The 17,030-nt window shown below is 32.0% G+C and overlaps 4 protein-coding genes across 4 annotated transcripts; 3 read left to right on the top strand and 1 right to left on the bottom strand.

Moving 5' to 3' along the window:
- Positions 1–108: 108 nt before the first annotated feature.
- Positions 109–1,511, bottom strand: LOC149907940 (uncharacterized). The gene has a single exon (XM_090103061.1). It carries the CDS (start codon positions 1,386–1,388, stop codon positions 243–245), a length of 1,146 nt encoding a protein of 381 aa, XP_089959187.1. The 5' UTR covers positions 1,389–1,511; the 3' UTR covers positions 109–242.
- A 1,345-nt stretch (positions 1,512–2,856) lies between these two features.
- On the top strand, positions 2,857–3,930 carry LOC149907939 (uncharacterized). Its single transcript, XM_090102608.1, has 4 exons — positions 2,857–2,969; positions 3,187–3,284; positions 3,362–3,496; positions 3,927–3,930. The coding sequence occupies exons 1-4, from the start codon at positions 2,883–2,885 to the stop codon at positions 3,928–3,930; spliced, it is 324 nt and encodes a 107-aa protein (XP_089958734.1). The 5' UTR covers positions 2,857–2,882.
- On the top strand, positions 3,659–5,085 carry LOC149907938 (uncharacterized). The gene is made up of 4 exons (XM_090103060.1): positions 3,659–3,993; positions 4,100–4,161; positions 4,245–4,901; positions 5,065–5,085. Exons 1-4 carry the CDS (start codon positions 3,966–3,968, stop codon positions 5,068–5,070), a joined length of 753 nt encoding a protein of 250 aa, XP_089959186.1. The 5' UTR covers positions 3,659–3,965; the 3' UTR covers positions 5,071–5,085.
- Positions 5,086–5,192: 107 nt separating this feature from the next.
- LOC149907937 (uncharacterized) lies at positions 5,193–16,809 on the top strand. The gene is made up of 4 exons (XM_090103056.1): positions 5,193–5,293; positions 5,527–6,057; positions 6,271–6,408; positions 16,541–16,809. The coding sequence occupies exons 2-4, from the start codon at positions 5,733–5,735 to the stop codon at positions 16,783–16,785; spliced, it is 708 nt and encodes a 235-aa protein (XP_089959182.1). The 5' UTR covers positions 5,193–5,293; positions 5,527–5,732; the 3' UTR covers positions 16,786–16,809.
- Positions 16,810–17,030: the final 221 nt, after the last annotated feature.

Here is a 17,030-nt window from a genome sequence, read left to right as displayed (position 1 = left end):
TTTCAAATGTTCCTTAACTAATATTCCCACACCATTACGAGCATTTTTAGAATTTCTGTTGTAAAAATTGTAATTAGGAATATGAAATGATTGATGATCTTTCAACCATGTCTCATTTAATAAACATATATCAATATCTTTTTCATTTAAAAATTTTGTAAGAAGAGGTTTTTTGTGATTTGCACCTTGGACATTGAATTGCGCAATACGTAAAGAGGGAGTTCTATGAGTTTGTGTATCCATTATGTTGACAAATTTTTAATTAGAACATCTTTAATTAATGAAGAAGTAATTGGTTCGTTATCACTTTTATTGCCTATTTGGACCAGTGTGTGTACTAGGGCCATAAGTACATCACTGTTTCCAATGATTTGTGATTTTATATCGTGAATATTTACATTCTTTAATACAGGTTTAATATTTACAGACTTATTTACAGGTTTTTGTACAATATTTACATTTTTATTTACAGGGATGCCACGTGATGGCAGAGAAGGGAAGTCAGTACTTTCTTTTGTCTTAGCAACACTAGCATAGGTAATTTTATTTTTCTTCTCTAATATTTTATTCATTTTAATGGGACATACTTTAGAAATAGCTAAATGAGGTCCACTGCAATTCACACAGCAAATCTCATCTGGTCTATTGCATTCTTTATATGAGTGATCACCTGAACAGATTGAACACCGCTGTTTGCCATTACATATATTAGCAGAATGATTAAATTTAAAACATTTGTAACATTGTTGAAGAGGAGGAATATAATCAAAAACTCTATATGAGAATAAATCATATTGTACGTTCTCCGGTAAGGAATTTGTCAGAAATGTGATACTGACAGTTTGTGTTCCTACTAACTCATGTCCTACTTTTTTCATAAAACGCCTAACTGCAATTATTTCATATACTGAGGTTAACTTTGTAAACAATTCTTTATTTGATAGATTAGTTGGTACAAATCTGATTATACCAGTCTTTTCTATTTGTGCTGCTGGAATGTATGCTTTTATGTTGTATTTTTCCAGGAAGTTGCCGTGGTTGAGAAAATTATTAGCCGTATTGTGCTGGTTGAAGATCACAACTATTTTATTCGCGCTAATACGCCTCAGTGCCGTCACACCTTTAATATTACTAAATATATGATTTAAATAGACTGGACTTTTATTTCCTATTCTTTCTTCTTTGTTTTTACTTTCCACAAATACTTTGAATTGCATGTTTATGTTACTGTCCGGATAGAGTCTTTTATAATTTGGTTTACGGAAAGGTAGAAAAGAGGAGTCACTCTCACCACCGCCGCCAGTACCCGAAACATCTCGATCTTCTGGATGTCGTGGTCTCTTCTTAGATTTGGGCGGGTTATCGCCGCCCCCCTCATTTCCATCCATTTTTTATGAATACGCTATATTAATGTTCTAATTTTTAACTTATTTACACTTATTTATTTAGAAATTGTATTTAATTTAATTTAAATTTCAAAACTATGAACCGCGCTTTTTCAAATTCCCGCCAGAATCCCATAAATTAAATTTATTTTTATTTATTTGACACTTCATTACACACATTATTTTATAAAATATAAAAGCAAATAATAAATCACAAAGTTACAGCTTTAATATGTGTAACGGGGCGGCCTTATCAACAAAACTTATCTTAAGATCTAAAACTTTACTTACTCGATTTTGCAGACGTCTGTTTTTATCTCGATGAAATTAATTTTAAAGGAATGCAAGTTATTCAAGCTGAGGGGGTTCGCAATGGATTAGCAATAAGTTTTCTCTAAAAATTTACTATGCAGCTATTTAATTTTTACACACAATCCATTATCCATTTCTAGAAGTTATTCAAGCTGTCTTTATTAGAAACATAGTATAACATGTAATGCAATAAACTAAAGGAGATATTTAAAACAATTATCCATAAATTAAGAAAATGCAATTGCCTTCATCTTCTCCATGGCCAAACAGATTCGTTTTATTTAATACAAACACACCAAATTTCTCGTACAATGTACTCAATTAATACTAGAAAATAAGTTTTTCATATAAATTACTTAGTTAAGAATCATGTATTATGCTAGTACATCCGGTACAACTTCTGGTCAGTAATTATTAAAATATGTAGATATTAACTATTAATTGATTCACTCAGCTATTTGCAAAGAGATTTGAGAGCATGATCAAATTCTAGATTCCGAATAATATTTGTTACTTTATTCCATCATCTCGTTTAATTGTTTGTATTTATCGGAAGTTGATGCAGTTCTAACAAAACGATTACAATTTTTAGCTCACTCTGACACAGAAGGCATAGAATTCACTGATTTCTGGAGTAACATTAGTATCGACAAAGAAGTTTTAAGAGGTGTTAAATTGAGAGAAGTGAAACCATCAAAATCTCTAATGAAAGAACATGTGCCTATAGACGTTAATTTCGATATTAAAACAACGTCCGTCAAAAAGCTTTACCGGAAGTAAGTATTAATTTTCTATAGAAACCATGTAGAGGCGATTGGCTGTTAATAACCCTAAATATCGCTAGTGTAGAATAATTAGGGTCTACCAAAATATCAATAAATTTTTGCGTTAAAATGCATCGCTTTTTCAACAGCCATCAAAACGCAGAGCAACACCTTGAACATCAATCTAGCTAAAGAGATAATAAATAGGCTTTGTCGTCAATTTCTTTTTGACGAGAACTTGATTGATTGATTTATTCTATATTTCAGAAAGGCTGAAACCAAATCAGCTCTCCGAAATAATCGTAGCCTTCTATCGTGTTGTAAATCATTTCGTTCCTCAACGCTTCCACGATGTCACGGCGCTCGTCGCAAACGCAACAAATATAATCGCAAGAGCAATAAAAACAAAAATAGGTGTCCTATGAGAATAGCTGAACTTGCTGCTCCTTCAAAACGTCAATGTTTAGATACATGGAGACATAAAGGCAACATGCTTCCAGACTTCATGGTAAATTATTCGCAAATTTGGGTAATATCAAAATGTGCTCAGAATATGTGATATGTACAGCCTACAGTTAATTTGAAGCTGTAAACGTATAAACAAAGTATAAACAATCATCAATTTATAAAGAGGGATATCCCCTCGCAAAATGTTGTTCATTGATATTTGATACAAAAATATTAAATAATACATGTAACTATATATTAAGAAATAATATTTTAAGGCCGACAGATTACGAGAGCACGTTATGGATCAAAAACCACTAGTTCATATTAGTGATGCAATTATTTGTTTTAAATCGCGAAATAGGAAGAGAACAAGGTATATGACACAACAACTAAAATCATATATTTTTAAATAAAAAAAAAATGATTGCAATACCTAATATTAAAACACAGGCACAGGACAAGAGATGGACAAGATACAAAAATTAAAGACAAAAATTATGACAAGACCAAACTACTATGTGCACTATTTGGATATGAAATTCATAACAAATTGTTAAAACCTGTTCAAACAATATTAAATCCTGAGTATGTACGATATTTAAACACATACATAAGGCTTAAAAAATACAGATTCAAAATTAATCATTTAATGAATTTTCAGATTACAAAAACTTTCGGAAATTATAAATACCGAGATCTCTAAAATTTTACGTAAAAAAAATAGAACAAAAGTGATTAACCATAAAATACAAAATGAAATAGCAGATAAGGTACAATAAAAATATACCTACCACTAAAAGTAATCTTTTATCATTTAAAAAAGAGTGTGTGTCGAGCACATGTGTCAGAAGTGAAACTTCTTTAACAAGAACAAGATTCAAAGACACCACAATCGTCGCCTTACTCCATGACGTTACGGTATTGCCATGACGCCACCTTGAGATTTTACTCTAGAAATACCTAAAGAAGTTTCACTTCAAAAATTTAGATCATTTACTTGAATTGAATTGAACAGGTAACAATTTGGATAACGTCTATCTTAGAAGAATCTTCGATGAAGCTCATGTTGGATGATTATCAAGGTGAATAATAAAAAAATAATCTTTTCATCGATACTTATACATATTATAATATTTTTTAAGTTTATGTAATATTCCTTTATGAACTGTTCTCTGATAATAATTTTAGAATTAGAAGAGTTGGAAGGACACATATGGGATATAATAGACGACATTTTGGACGCAGTTGCGGTAAGAGCTCAAAACAATTGATAATGCTTAGTAATTTTCATTTAAATCAAAAGAAATTCAAATGAACTTTTATTTTATTTTAGGACACCTGTAAATCTGAAAGTATATCACTAGTGGAAAACAATATTAGTTCAAGAAGCAATAGCTACATATCGGTTTCTACTAAAAAATCTAGTCTAACTTCTGGTATTCAAGATGAAGGTAGTATTCACGATGACATAAGAGAACTATTAAATGAAATATCGAGTATTGCTATTCCTGAGATTAATGAAGAGATAATCAATAAAAATCAATCAGATGAAATAAAAGGAAACGGCGAAATGGTCGCTTTGATTTTATCTAATCTTATTGATCAAGCCACTGCTGGCGATTCAGAGAATGAAATAAGTTTAGAAAAATTTACCGCATCCTTAATCGACACCATTATAGACACGATTTTAAGAAAAAATTTCAATAGTTTTGACGATATTATGCCTGTTACAAACGAAAATCTTAGTAATGCCGAATCTGTTGAGAAGATTTCAATCATAGACGTAGAAAGTGAAACGTATGACGAATTAAACGAAACGAAAATAGAAAATGATGCATCGGCAAAGGACCATGCTATCGAAAAGCAACCGACAAACGTCAAAGAAAAAGAGTCAAAAAGCGATGATAATATAAAAATTCATGAAATAAAAACAGATGAAGACGTCATCCAAGAAAATACATCTGAAACTACCGACGATGCTTTTAAAAAAGTAAAATTTTCTGATATCCATATCGGTAATTACATATATGTAGTAAGAAATATTGTAATCGATTTAAATTAGCTTGGAAATATTTATTCAATCCTTACACTTTGCATATTAAACTTTAATATCATGTAGGTAGATTTAATTAAGGGTCCAATTTTATTTTCAGATATAAAAAATAAAATCATACCACATTACGATGAAAGGTAAGAATATTTAACTATGCAAGATATTAAATATATTTCTTTTAATTTCAAAACTATTTTAAATCTGTTATTTTCTCGATAGCTATGATGATGCTATAAACATAAATACTTCGGAAAACTATTTTTTAAGAAACGATTCTAGGGCTTTTCATAGGAATATTAATTTTGCCCCGCCAAATGATCATCTCATCAGTAAGTAATAAGATCTACATATTATATGAAACTAGCTTTCCGCCCGCGGCTTCGCCCGCGTTTTCAATAGCAATTTCATGCAAATTGGTTCAGTAGTTAAGGCGTGATTGAGTAACAGACAGATAGACAGAGTTACTTTCGCATTTATAATATTAGTATGGATGACATTACCAGTGTTGATGAAGTTTTAGTTAATTTGATGATAAAATACTGAAAAACTTTTTCAAATATAGGTGATGCGGACGAAATTTGGCCTGAAAATATCTTGCCATTAACTGCAAAGCTTTCAGCTTCAGTAAGCAAATCAGTTACTTCCTTGGGTTTTATAATAGAATCAGAAGAAGTAATCACTTCGCCGGATCCAAAACTAAGAATAGAAAGCGAAAAATCATTGGAAGAAGAGATTGTTGCGGAGTTATCGAATTTAACTGACACAAAAATGGAAAACTTTGAGGAGTTATATACTAGTTTCTCTCCTGAACTAAATTCTTTAGATGCAGAACATAACGCAGGTGATGATAATAATAACAATATTCAATTGATTGAATTTGGTAATGGTGAAGAAATAAACACAGAAAGTATTAAAGAATTGAACAACGAGAAAGAGATTCAAATGAAGATCAATATTCTCCAGAATTTAAATCTACTCACTCTACCCATAATTGATATTCACTCTGAAATACCAGAATCATATTTGAAAAAACTCGTTACGAAAGAGAAAGGAATACAAACAAAATTAACCGATGACAAAAAGGAAAAGCAAGGTATGCAAATTTTAAATATAAAACAATTTTACTATTGTTGAACATTATCACGTATTAAAGTGATTCGTCAAAATATATACCATTAAATAAGGTAGTCGCTAATAATTGTGAACCTACGGTCGTTTTTGGAAAGTAGTTTGAAAAAGTATGTTTACCTGTTTTCGAACTACAATTTACAAAAATTAATAAACTAATAATTCGCGTAATTTTCAGTTCACAAGCAATTAAAATTACGACAACATGATCTCCGAATATGGTGTAAAGGACTGGAGAACGTGATGTTTAATTTAGAAAATTGGCTATACTGGATTGAAAATACCCATACTCATGTAGCTCATTTGCGAAATAACGGTATATGATAAAAAAAAACAAGGTATTAGCACAGACTAATAATAATATACTACGTATACAACAGACGGTGCACTCCATACAAAAAAAGTTGCACTATGAATTTACGCAATTAAAGCGCCAGTGGGGAAATAACGTACTACATGTTCGATTATATCTCTTAGTCTTTTGCTTTTAACACACTAGATGGCACGTTAAACACTGACTTGATGTTCTTTTCCTTCCAGAGCCACTAGATGGCACTAATGTAAATATATGTACACGTACCTTTTATTTTCAAGTCTTTGGCGTCAAGTGTCAACTGTCAACTGTCAACTGTCAACATAATATTTTGTACCTACTCGGATTTTTAAATAAACAAAGCTGACTCACAGAGTATTTATTTAGTTCAGTTTATTTACGAGATTCTGTCAAAACCAAAACGAGAAGCTTTGTTTGTTTTCGTTTTTAATTGTTGAAAAATAAGTGCTAAATATGAGGTTATGTAGAATCTACAGGCAGAAAAACGGCAGAAAATAAGCTTTATATGGTAAACTGATATTTTCTCTGAACATAAATTTTTACAAACATGATTTTTAATGATTGGTTTATGGATTTGTAACCCAATATAAGATTGTTTTATTACAGACTTATTGCTTACGTTCGCAATAACAAATTTGTTCAAGAGAGGAGAAGAATTAATCCATCCCAAATGTAAATACGATTCTCCACAAAAACATTGTAGACACAAGAAAGGGATTTCTACATTTGCTACTAAGAAGGATATGGGATCATGAAGGATTTCATCTGTTTTAATACCAGTAAAATGGAATGAGCGCCGTGGCCGTGAATTTGTTTGGTACATAAAGAATGACAAACATTCAACTTGAAATTATTATGAGTGCATTACGGGCAAACATGTACTTAATGACGTTTCAAAAGTGCTTCTAGAAGAAGTCTAATTGAATAAATAAATGTTTGAGTTTGAGTTTGAAAAAACACACAATAAGTTGTCCTTTGACTAAGATGTACTTAATTTTAAGGAACACTAAAATGGATGGCTAGAATAGGTATAATCGCATACATAGTATTTATTTCTAGTCTGTTGTATAAATAATCAAAGACTACAAAATATATAGTGAACTATGTCTTTAATATTAATTCTACAGTTTACAGTGTAGTGTGCAATCTATTGTATGTGTGCGTCTAGAATATATAGTCCTGTTGTTCTACAGTTTAAGCAGTTCAATACAAGCTTACAGTCGAGTCAAGTGTTTCATTAACCACCAACCATTGCATGGCAACCCTGCCAGTTTTGTAAATTGTAGTCTACCTAACCTGACTGTTGGTTTTGATTTGTATCACACAAAGAATACTATACCAAATTTCAAGAAATAAGAATTAAATATTTGATTAACTTTTACTTATATACAGGAGCTTATACATCAAACAAGACCAAAGCAGGGCTTTGGAGAAAGTGTGTATGGACAAAGACCACAATACATATAGTGCGGACAACTGCATGAAAAGCATGCAGTAAGGGACATTAAATAAATAAATAAATAAAACACATTTATTGTCAAGATCACAACACGAGATACATATATAAACGAAGGAAAAACAATAAGAAATAAAAAGAAAAATAATTAAATAAAAATAATCTTATTCCTAAGAACTGTAATGTGGCAGTGAGTGACCTGACAAATGGAGCCAACTCAGTATATGATGGCAAGGTGATTAATACCTCACCACCACTGATTTTCAGTGACCCCAAGTGACTATTGGAGTTTCAGTCTAGAATTGTATATAATGATAATTTAACATGAGTATGTTATGTGAAAGATATATTTCTATTAATATGATAAATATTAATAAATAAATACATCAGTTAAAACATGATATACATATATATATATATGTATAGGTAGATATAATATCAGTATGTAATTATGTATATACTTAATGTAAATAAATAAAATGAAATTATGTATAACTATGTTACCGGAAATGTATGAAATCAAGGAATTGTATACAAATCCTAGTGGTCTAAGATCCGAATATAAGTCGAAATGCAACGGCGTGATAATAGAATGAGACCAATTTTATAATAAATTAAGTGTATTAAAAATGGTTTGACTGGAAAAATCCTGGACAGGATATTTTTTATTAGTTATTAAAAAAAAAATATTTTCATTTTTTATTAATTGCAGTTTCGAGATAATAAAACAAACGTTATTTGAAGACTTATTTACGAATGGGTCTCAAACTAATAGGAAATGTGTACAATGCCGATGCCACTTAGGAAATGTATAAAATATTGTTTAATAAACTATTTAATGCATACATATATCCTAGTAAATGTATAATCTTCCTTGGAATTATATATAATTCCAATATCGTATTAGGAAATGTATATAAAGTAAATGATTTCTGTAATAAAACACGTTGTTATTTTTTTTTATTATAGCACTTATTGAGAGTTGAGACAATCGGGTAACAGTCTTACCGTAAAATAATAATAATATGTTCATATTATCTTACTAATTAACATTTCTTAAATCAACTTATATTCAATCAAATCAAATTTTCATTTATTTAAGGGTGCTATTACCGATTTTTAACAAAAAACGCTATTTTACGGTACCATTTTAACTCAAAGCAATTACACGTGAGAACAAAGTAATATATTAATTTAAAGATAATATATTCAGATCTACGATCATCTTATAAAAATTGTACGACGTCATACAAAATTGTCGCTGAAATACGATTTTCCCAGCACAATGATCGCATAAAATGCAAAAAAATGGGGTCTAAAACAGTACAATTTTAAGAAAATTAAAAGCCTAATCTATCTTCTTACCTATAAATTATTGAGGGATATATTATAGTCCTTTATAGATTCTGATAATTTTTTTGTATCTAAATCAAAATTTTATTTCAATTATTAGCTAAATTAAAAATACTTCTTGATTTCTTCATACATTTTGCTCTCGCGGCCCGCGGGTCGTCAGACCGCGCTCAGAAGCGCTCTTGGAAGGACGGGTGTATCGCTCCTTGTCCCAAAAATAAAACGAATTAGAAAAAGATTATTGTGCGTGCACTGTCGTTTTCGTGATTTGAAATATTTGATACTTTTCAGATGCTCTTTTTTATGGGTTGTTGAATAGATTGGTGGGGTAAAACAATTCAAGATGGCGTCGACGAAAATTTGACTTTTTTTCGTGATGGGTGTCATTTTCATAGTTTTTGGGGTAGCTATTAACGAATATGAGGTCAAAACTGAAATCCAAGATGGCACCGACAAAAATTGTACATCTTTTCGTCATGGGTGTCATTTTCATGGTTTTTGGGGTAGCTATTGACCAATATGAGGTCAAAACTAAAATCCAAGATGGCGCCGACGAAAAATTTGACATATTTTCGTCATGGGTGTCATTTTCATAGTTTTTGGGGTAGCTTTAACGAATATGAGGTCAAAACTGAAATCCAAGATGGCGCCGACGAAAATTGTACATCTTTTCGTCATGGGTGTCATTTTCATTGTTTTTGGGGTAGCTATTAACCAATATGAGGTCAAAACTAAAATCTAAGATGGCGCCGACGAAAAATTTGATTTTTTTTCGTGATGGGTGTCATTTTCATGGTTTTTGGGGTAGCTATTAACGAATATGAGGTCAAAACTCTAATCCAAGATGGCGCCGACAAAACTTTTACATCTTTTCGTCATGGGTATCATTTTCATGGTTTTTGGGGTAGCTATTAACCAATATGAGGTTAAAACTGAATTCCAAGATGGTCGTCGAGTTTCAAGATCGCGTCATGGTAATACTGTCGCGTTATGGAGCAAGGCGGCGATTTTGGTATCTATGAATCTGACACGTTTTCTCGGCACACACGTTCTTTTTTTATTATCTTCGTTTAAATGTTTTAGATAAACTTTATTTTAAAAAAAGTTTAGCGAATATATTTAAAGTTAATAATATCTGTCAGAATATAAACACAGATGATGATTACCACAGAGTTGCGTTTTATATTACATTTCTAAATTCTAATATTTAGAATTTAGAAATGTAATATAAAACACAACACACAATTTTAAAGAACATTGAAATGCATATGCATTTCAATGTTCTTTAAAATTGTTTTTTTTTAAGATTTTCTACAAAACTGTAGTTGTTAACGTTTTAGTTATTTTATTTAAGTTTACTTTAAAGGAGTAAGAAAAATATACCTAATTATCGACGGTTACATTGGGGATTTGGTAATACCTACATAGCTGTCTCAAAAACCTTGATAATGACACCCATGCCGAAAAGATGTAAGAGTTTCGTCGACACCATCTTGGATTTTAGCTTTGACCACATATTGGTAAATAGCTACCACAAAAACCATGAAAATGACACCCGTGATGAAAAGATGTAAAATTTTCGTCAGCGCCATCTTGGATTTTAGTTTTGACCTCATATTGGTTAATAGCTACCCCAAAAACCATGAAAATGACACCCGTGTCGAAAAGATGTAAAATTTTCGTCGGCGCCATCTTGGATTTTAGTTTTGACCTCGTATTGGTTAATAGATACCCCAATTACCATGAAAATGACACCCATGACGAAAATATGTAAAATTTTCGTCCGCGCCATCTTGGATTTTAGTTTTGACCTCATATAGGTTAATAGATACCCCAATAACCATGAAAATGACACCCATGACGAAAATATGTAAAATTTTCGTCCGCGCCATCTTGGATTTTAGTTTTGACCTCATATTGGTTAATAGCTACCCCAAAAACCATGAAAATGACACCCATGACGAAAATATGTAAAATTTTCGTCCGCGCCATCTTGGATTTTAGTTTTGACCTCATATTGGTTAATAGCTACCCCAAAAACCATGAAAATGACACCCATGACGAAATGATGTCAAATTTTCGTCGGCGCCATTTTGGATTTGACCTCATATTGTTTAATAGCTACTCCAACTCCTTGAAAATGACACCCATGACGAAAAGATTTCAAATTTTCGTCGGCGCCATCTTGGATTTCAGTTTTGACCTCATATTGGTTAATAGCTACCCCAAAAACCACCCACATTTGCAAATGTGTTTGCTACTTAGGAAAAGTTCAGATTTAAAGATATAGACTTCTATAATGTGACGAATTTAATTTATTTAATTCCGACTGTTTCTCGGAATAACATACCTACATTTACTAAGAATTGCATACAATGCCGGGTTTAATATATTGCCGGTAACATAATATTATGTATGATAATAATTCTTAAAAAAGTATTTTATATATTTCTTAAAAAGCTTCGATATTGTATACAATAATACAATTCATATTCAAATTGTTGTAAAATAGTCCCACTTTTTTAAGTTGGTTGAATACACTAAAATACTTATAAGGATCGTACCTACTAATAAAAGTAACAAAATGAATTTTTTAAAGTTCCCAGTAATCTTCTGGAATCAATTTCAATAAAAATATAAAAAAAAATATCAAGTATGAAGATGGTCTATAAAATGGATTGCGCTATGTTTACGTGAGCGTGATGTCCCGCGAACCACGTTGCGACGTTAAATACCTAAATTTGAGTAACGCAGATTTGTGACAGCGTCCTTAAGGTAATCAGTCCCCTCGTCCTGCTGTCCCCGTGTACATGTCGCAGTTGGATTATATAATCCGCCGTATTACAAACGGCCGGCATTTTTTAATATGCCGAAATTCGTCTTTTTCAAACATTCTACAAAAAGACGGTCGCGAGCCGACGGAGCCCCACTTCGTGGGGCTCCTATTTCTGTATAGTTCTAAAAAACACGAACCTAACCTAACCCACCCCCTTATCCAAACCAAAAAATTCTGATTACGAATTTTCGGCATATTACAAAATGCCGGCCGTTTGTAATTCGGCGGATTATACAATCCGATTGCGACATACATACCCCTCGTCCCGCGTACCTTCCAATATCTTAGATGTTTTACATTTCCGACTGTTAGTTAGGAAATGTATGGATTTCCTAGGAAATGTGTACTGTAAAATAATTTATTTCACACATTTCCATGCGATTTTAGGAATAACATATACATTTCCTGGGAATTTTATACAATGACGGATTACATACATTTCCGTTAACATATACTTACAAATGTTTATAATTATAATGATAAATAGGCAGAAAATAACGGTCTATATAATGTTATGTTATATTATAAGTTTATAACCAGTAAATAAAATAAATATTTAATTAAAGTTTATGTGTAAACTGTAATTCGATACAAATGCAGGGTTAGAACAGGATTTTAAAATATGTCTCCGGTATTGGAAACGAAAATTATTAATATTTGTCAAACAGGTTAAATGGTGGTGGAATGTTGTTCCAACACTTATGGCTCTTTCAATTTATGCGTTTCGTATCGGACCGCTAGTCGCTACAGTGCCGAAGCTGTGCGTTTGTCGTACGGCGCACGGCCGGTCGTTTGTTTTCATACAAAATGCACGGTGCGGCAACAGCGCGGCGTCCGTACCGCGAACGCTCGACAGCAGGACGGCAATCTACAGATCACCCATATTTGGCAATCTCGCTTCACCTAATGGCCTTGTCTGTTCAAGCCGAAATGAATTAATTACCTACTGCAAAAATTAAATAATTTAGATTACCTGGAAAAGACAAGGAAAATAAACTTTAAACAAGTGTTCGACCGATTATTACCAAGTAGGTAAATAAATTAATGACAAGATTTATCTACAAAACAGAAATGATTTGATTGTTTGTTTGTTTGTATTGGATAGGATCCGAAACTACTGGATTGATTTGAAAAATTATTTCACCATTCGAAGCAAAAATTATACCTACCTGATGAACATAGGCTACTTTTTATAACGGGAAAATACTTCATTCTTATGGGAATCGATGTCGAAATATTTAATTTTAGGCGCATAAAGAAAAAAAACGCAAAGGATCATTCAAAACCTTTTCTACGGTTTAAATCACTTTTTGGTTCATACTTCATATAAAGGTAATCTGATAGGATTATTTAGAAAATAAAACAAGATGACGTAGGTAGGTATTTAACTTTAGTTTCGATTTATTATCATTATGATGATTTCTTGATATTCTTAACGACGCGGTTGGCGCAGAGGTAAAGTAACTGCCTACTGAGCTGACGGTCCCGGGTTCGATCCCCGGTCAGGGCAAATATTTGTGTGATGAACGTGTTTTTGGGTCTGGGTGTTATCTATATATGTATTTATAAAATATTAAATTATATTTATCATCGTCTATACTCTGTCCATTATATTATTTGTTTTTTGACAGCTTCACGCCTATGAAGGATTGTATTGTCTATGTTAAAATGTCATACAAATAATTATCGTTCTTCATGGACAGGTCCCGCCCACTTAGTGATGTCTACACAGAATAATTATTCAATGATGGGTCGATAGATTATAATAATCGATAGAAATACTCTGTAAAATATATCCGATGCAGAATAACTCTTCTATGATGTTATATAATTTAAACGTAAAGACAACCAAATTGTGAGATAGAAACCAATAAATAATAAAATATTAGTTTAGTTTAGTTTTAACATACAATGCATAGATATGTGGTCTTATTATTACATATCTTATTAGTACGTTTACGTTGTAATTATTATTTACGTACCTGATTCGATTTATGATAATATTTTTAATTTATAATTGAAATGGTATCACAATCGATAATCTTTTGAACATCACTTCTGGTATCACCCGTCGAGCTGTCAAAAAGCAATTCTTATAGTCTTAGGGCGTATTCAGAAAGAAAGCTTGAAGCGCTTATAAGCGCTTTCTGAATACGCCCTTAGATTATACATCTAAGCTTATAGTGGACAGACTATAATAGTACCCACAACATAAGCCTTAATTGAGATTACTGTGGGACTAGGTCGATTTGTGTAAAATTGTCCTTTAATATTTATTTATAATTTATACACTTATAATTAAATGTGACTAGAAATAATATACTTACTACGGTTTAAGTATAGGTTGTATTATGTATATTATTTTGTAATGAGATCTTGCAATCAAATATTCACACAATCTCGCAAGTTTTCCGACAATTCATTTTTCGTATGAAAACGATCAATACACTAGGTACCTACCTAATATAAGCCGCTACAGGAACGCAGTTAGTAATAATTAATAACGGCTTTAACCCATTTACAATATTTTTTATAGGTACTGCAAAGGCAATGAGGTTATGTATTAAAAACGTAGTACATATATGTTTCTCATTTCCATAATACTCGGGTACCACCAGAAGGACAGTACCCGGATCTTTGGAAGGCTTACGTGGGGACACGGATCCAACACGCAGAGGCCCTTTCGAGAATTTTAATGTGTTGTGGGACACCAGCCGCAGCCTGCCCATGACTGCACTATAGAGATACAGCCCTAGGCAGTCCGCGGCCGATGTAGGACTATTGCAGGGTATGGAAATTTAATGATTGGGCTATGGATTGGGATGCTAAATGGACTGGTACTGAGGACTATGGGAAACTATGGCACCTGCCTTTCTACTAAAAGAAAGTAAAAATATGTTGGCAGGTGGTGACTCGCCCTCTCACTGTATGGGCCCCCGAAATAAGTCGCTGCAATAGTGCGACAAGGGGGCAACATATTGTGAGCAGCTAAGGGTGGAGAGGCGTCCCTGGACTTTAAACTACGATCACGCGCTCCCTGAGGGTCCAGCATCACGTGCCCACTCGCCACTTATGATTCGCATCCACCCTTATTATTATTAGTCTGTGGTCTGTGATATTATTATTAGTCTGTGTTAAAAACGTGAAAAGTAACGTAAAAACGTCTTAGTGCCATCTAGTATTCGTTTAGCATCGCCAAATCGGAGGAGAATAACTTGTTTATAGTAGTTTCATGAGATGGCGTTGTTTTGAATATAAACTTTTCTGTAAAATTAGTTAAAATCGAGTGAAAATTAAATTAAATAGGTAGGTTCCATTTACAAAAGTATGTAAAAAATTATAAAAAGCAATGAAATTGCAATTAAATCTAATTTTGTTTCTTGCTGGTTAAAATGATACACTTAGCGGCATCTATTGGTAGACGGATGGCATTAATCGTCTTTTGTATGTAGTGCACCAGACATGGTATTAGAAATAACTATAATGGGACATAATCTATCAGCCGTACAAATAAAAACTTGCTTATTCAAACCTTATGCAATGCATAGATATGATAAGAATAAATAAAGAATAAGGATGTCATAATTTCTTACAAATAAATTTGGAATAACGTCGATGAAACTATGCTCACGCTATGCAATAGGCGCGAAGCGGCAACGTCGCAATTCATTCACAAAATTATGAAAAACATTGAAATTGTCTACGGTTATGCCTTGGTGCTGTCATTTTGCTGACGCTCGTTTGACTTCGTCGAATTTGTTGTGAAGTTTCATCATACGATGTTCTGTTTATTTATTTTTTTAAATATTTATTGGAAATAATTTAAATATATCATTAAATATGCAAGCAAATGATAGATAACGCTATCCAATATCTGGAGAACAGAAGATAAACCCACCTTGAGATAGAGAGTTGCCAAATATCTGGTACTCAAAACATACAACTCCAGGCTTAGAAGATTTATATTTTCAACGAAAGTGTATATTATTGTGATAAGTTTAGAAATAAGTTTTATGTATGTATGGATTGGCGCATGTTGTAAATAAATAAATCATTATAAATATCAAAAGGGTTTTTTATAATTTCGTATATTTTGACATTTCATACAAAATTTTCCATTTCAATAGGTACGTAATGAAATTATTAATGTGCTCAACTTTTTCTACTTCTTGTATTACTCTCATTGCTATTATCTCAAATTTAGATTGAAAATTGCTTCTAAAACTTGTAAAACACAGCACAATGTACTAAAAGATATGTTATAACTCGGTTATGTCAGACTTATACTAGGGTGGTAGCCGTAATAAGGACGGAATAGCATTAGTATGAATACTTATTACGAAGTTATACTAGGTTACATTTATTTCGTGTTTATTTGTATGATTTTTCCTTATTCTTAGTTTATTCTTTGCATAAAATGTTATAACTCGTTTATTTGTACGGCTGTATAAGTTATACCTTCCTTTCAGCTGTCATTAGTACTTCCCGAAAAATGAAAGAGGAAAACTTGAAAAAGTGGATAAAATTGAAGGAAAACATAGACTCTGATGTGAAACTATGGCTTAAATTAAACCAAAGACTCGTTATTGGTTTGAATAGCTATAAAAATTATTATATGAAAAGGACAGTAAGTGCTGATTTACATGAGATTTTCCTTCACGATCATTTGAATAACAAATTTGCAATGCCGAATTTAATTAGTATTGTTTATTAGTATTCCAATGGGAAGGCCTTAATCCTTGTTGTATAATTAATGTCAATCAATTACATCAAATTGCGTCACTACACCTTGTTGCCTTATTGGAATGTCTTTTGTTATAAAATTATGAGAAAACGGGACTGTTTAGGAAAGTAATTAAATATTTAATTGCACTCACTACAGCTAGCTTACAGTCACCATATGGTGACCGTTAAATGGAATTGCGTATAAGTTCAATTGATTCTGTCTGCCTGTTCAAT

This window comes from Colias eurytheme, chromosome 6 (assembly GCF_061535395.1).
Source record: "Colias eurytheme isolate Ceu_HAF_F1 chromosome 6, ilColEury1 Martin Lab GWU primary, whole genome shotgun sequence".
Classification (NCBI taxonomy): Eukaryota; Metazoa; Arthropoda; class Insecta; order Lepidoptera; family Pieridae; genus Colias; species Colias eurytheme.
This window is presented reverse-complemented; position numbering and strand designations above follow the sequence as displayed.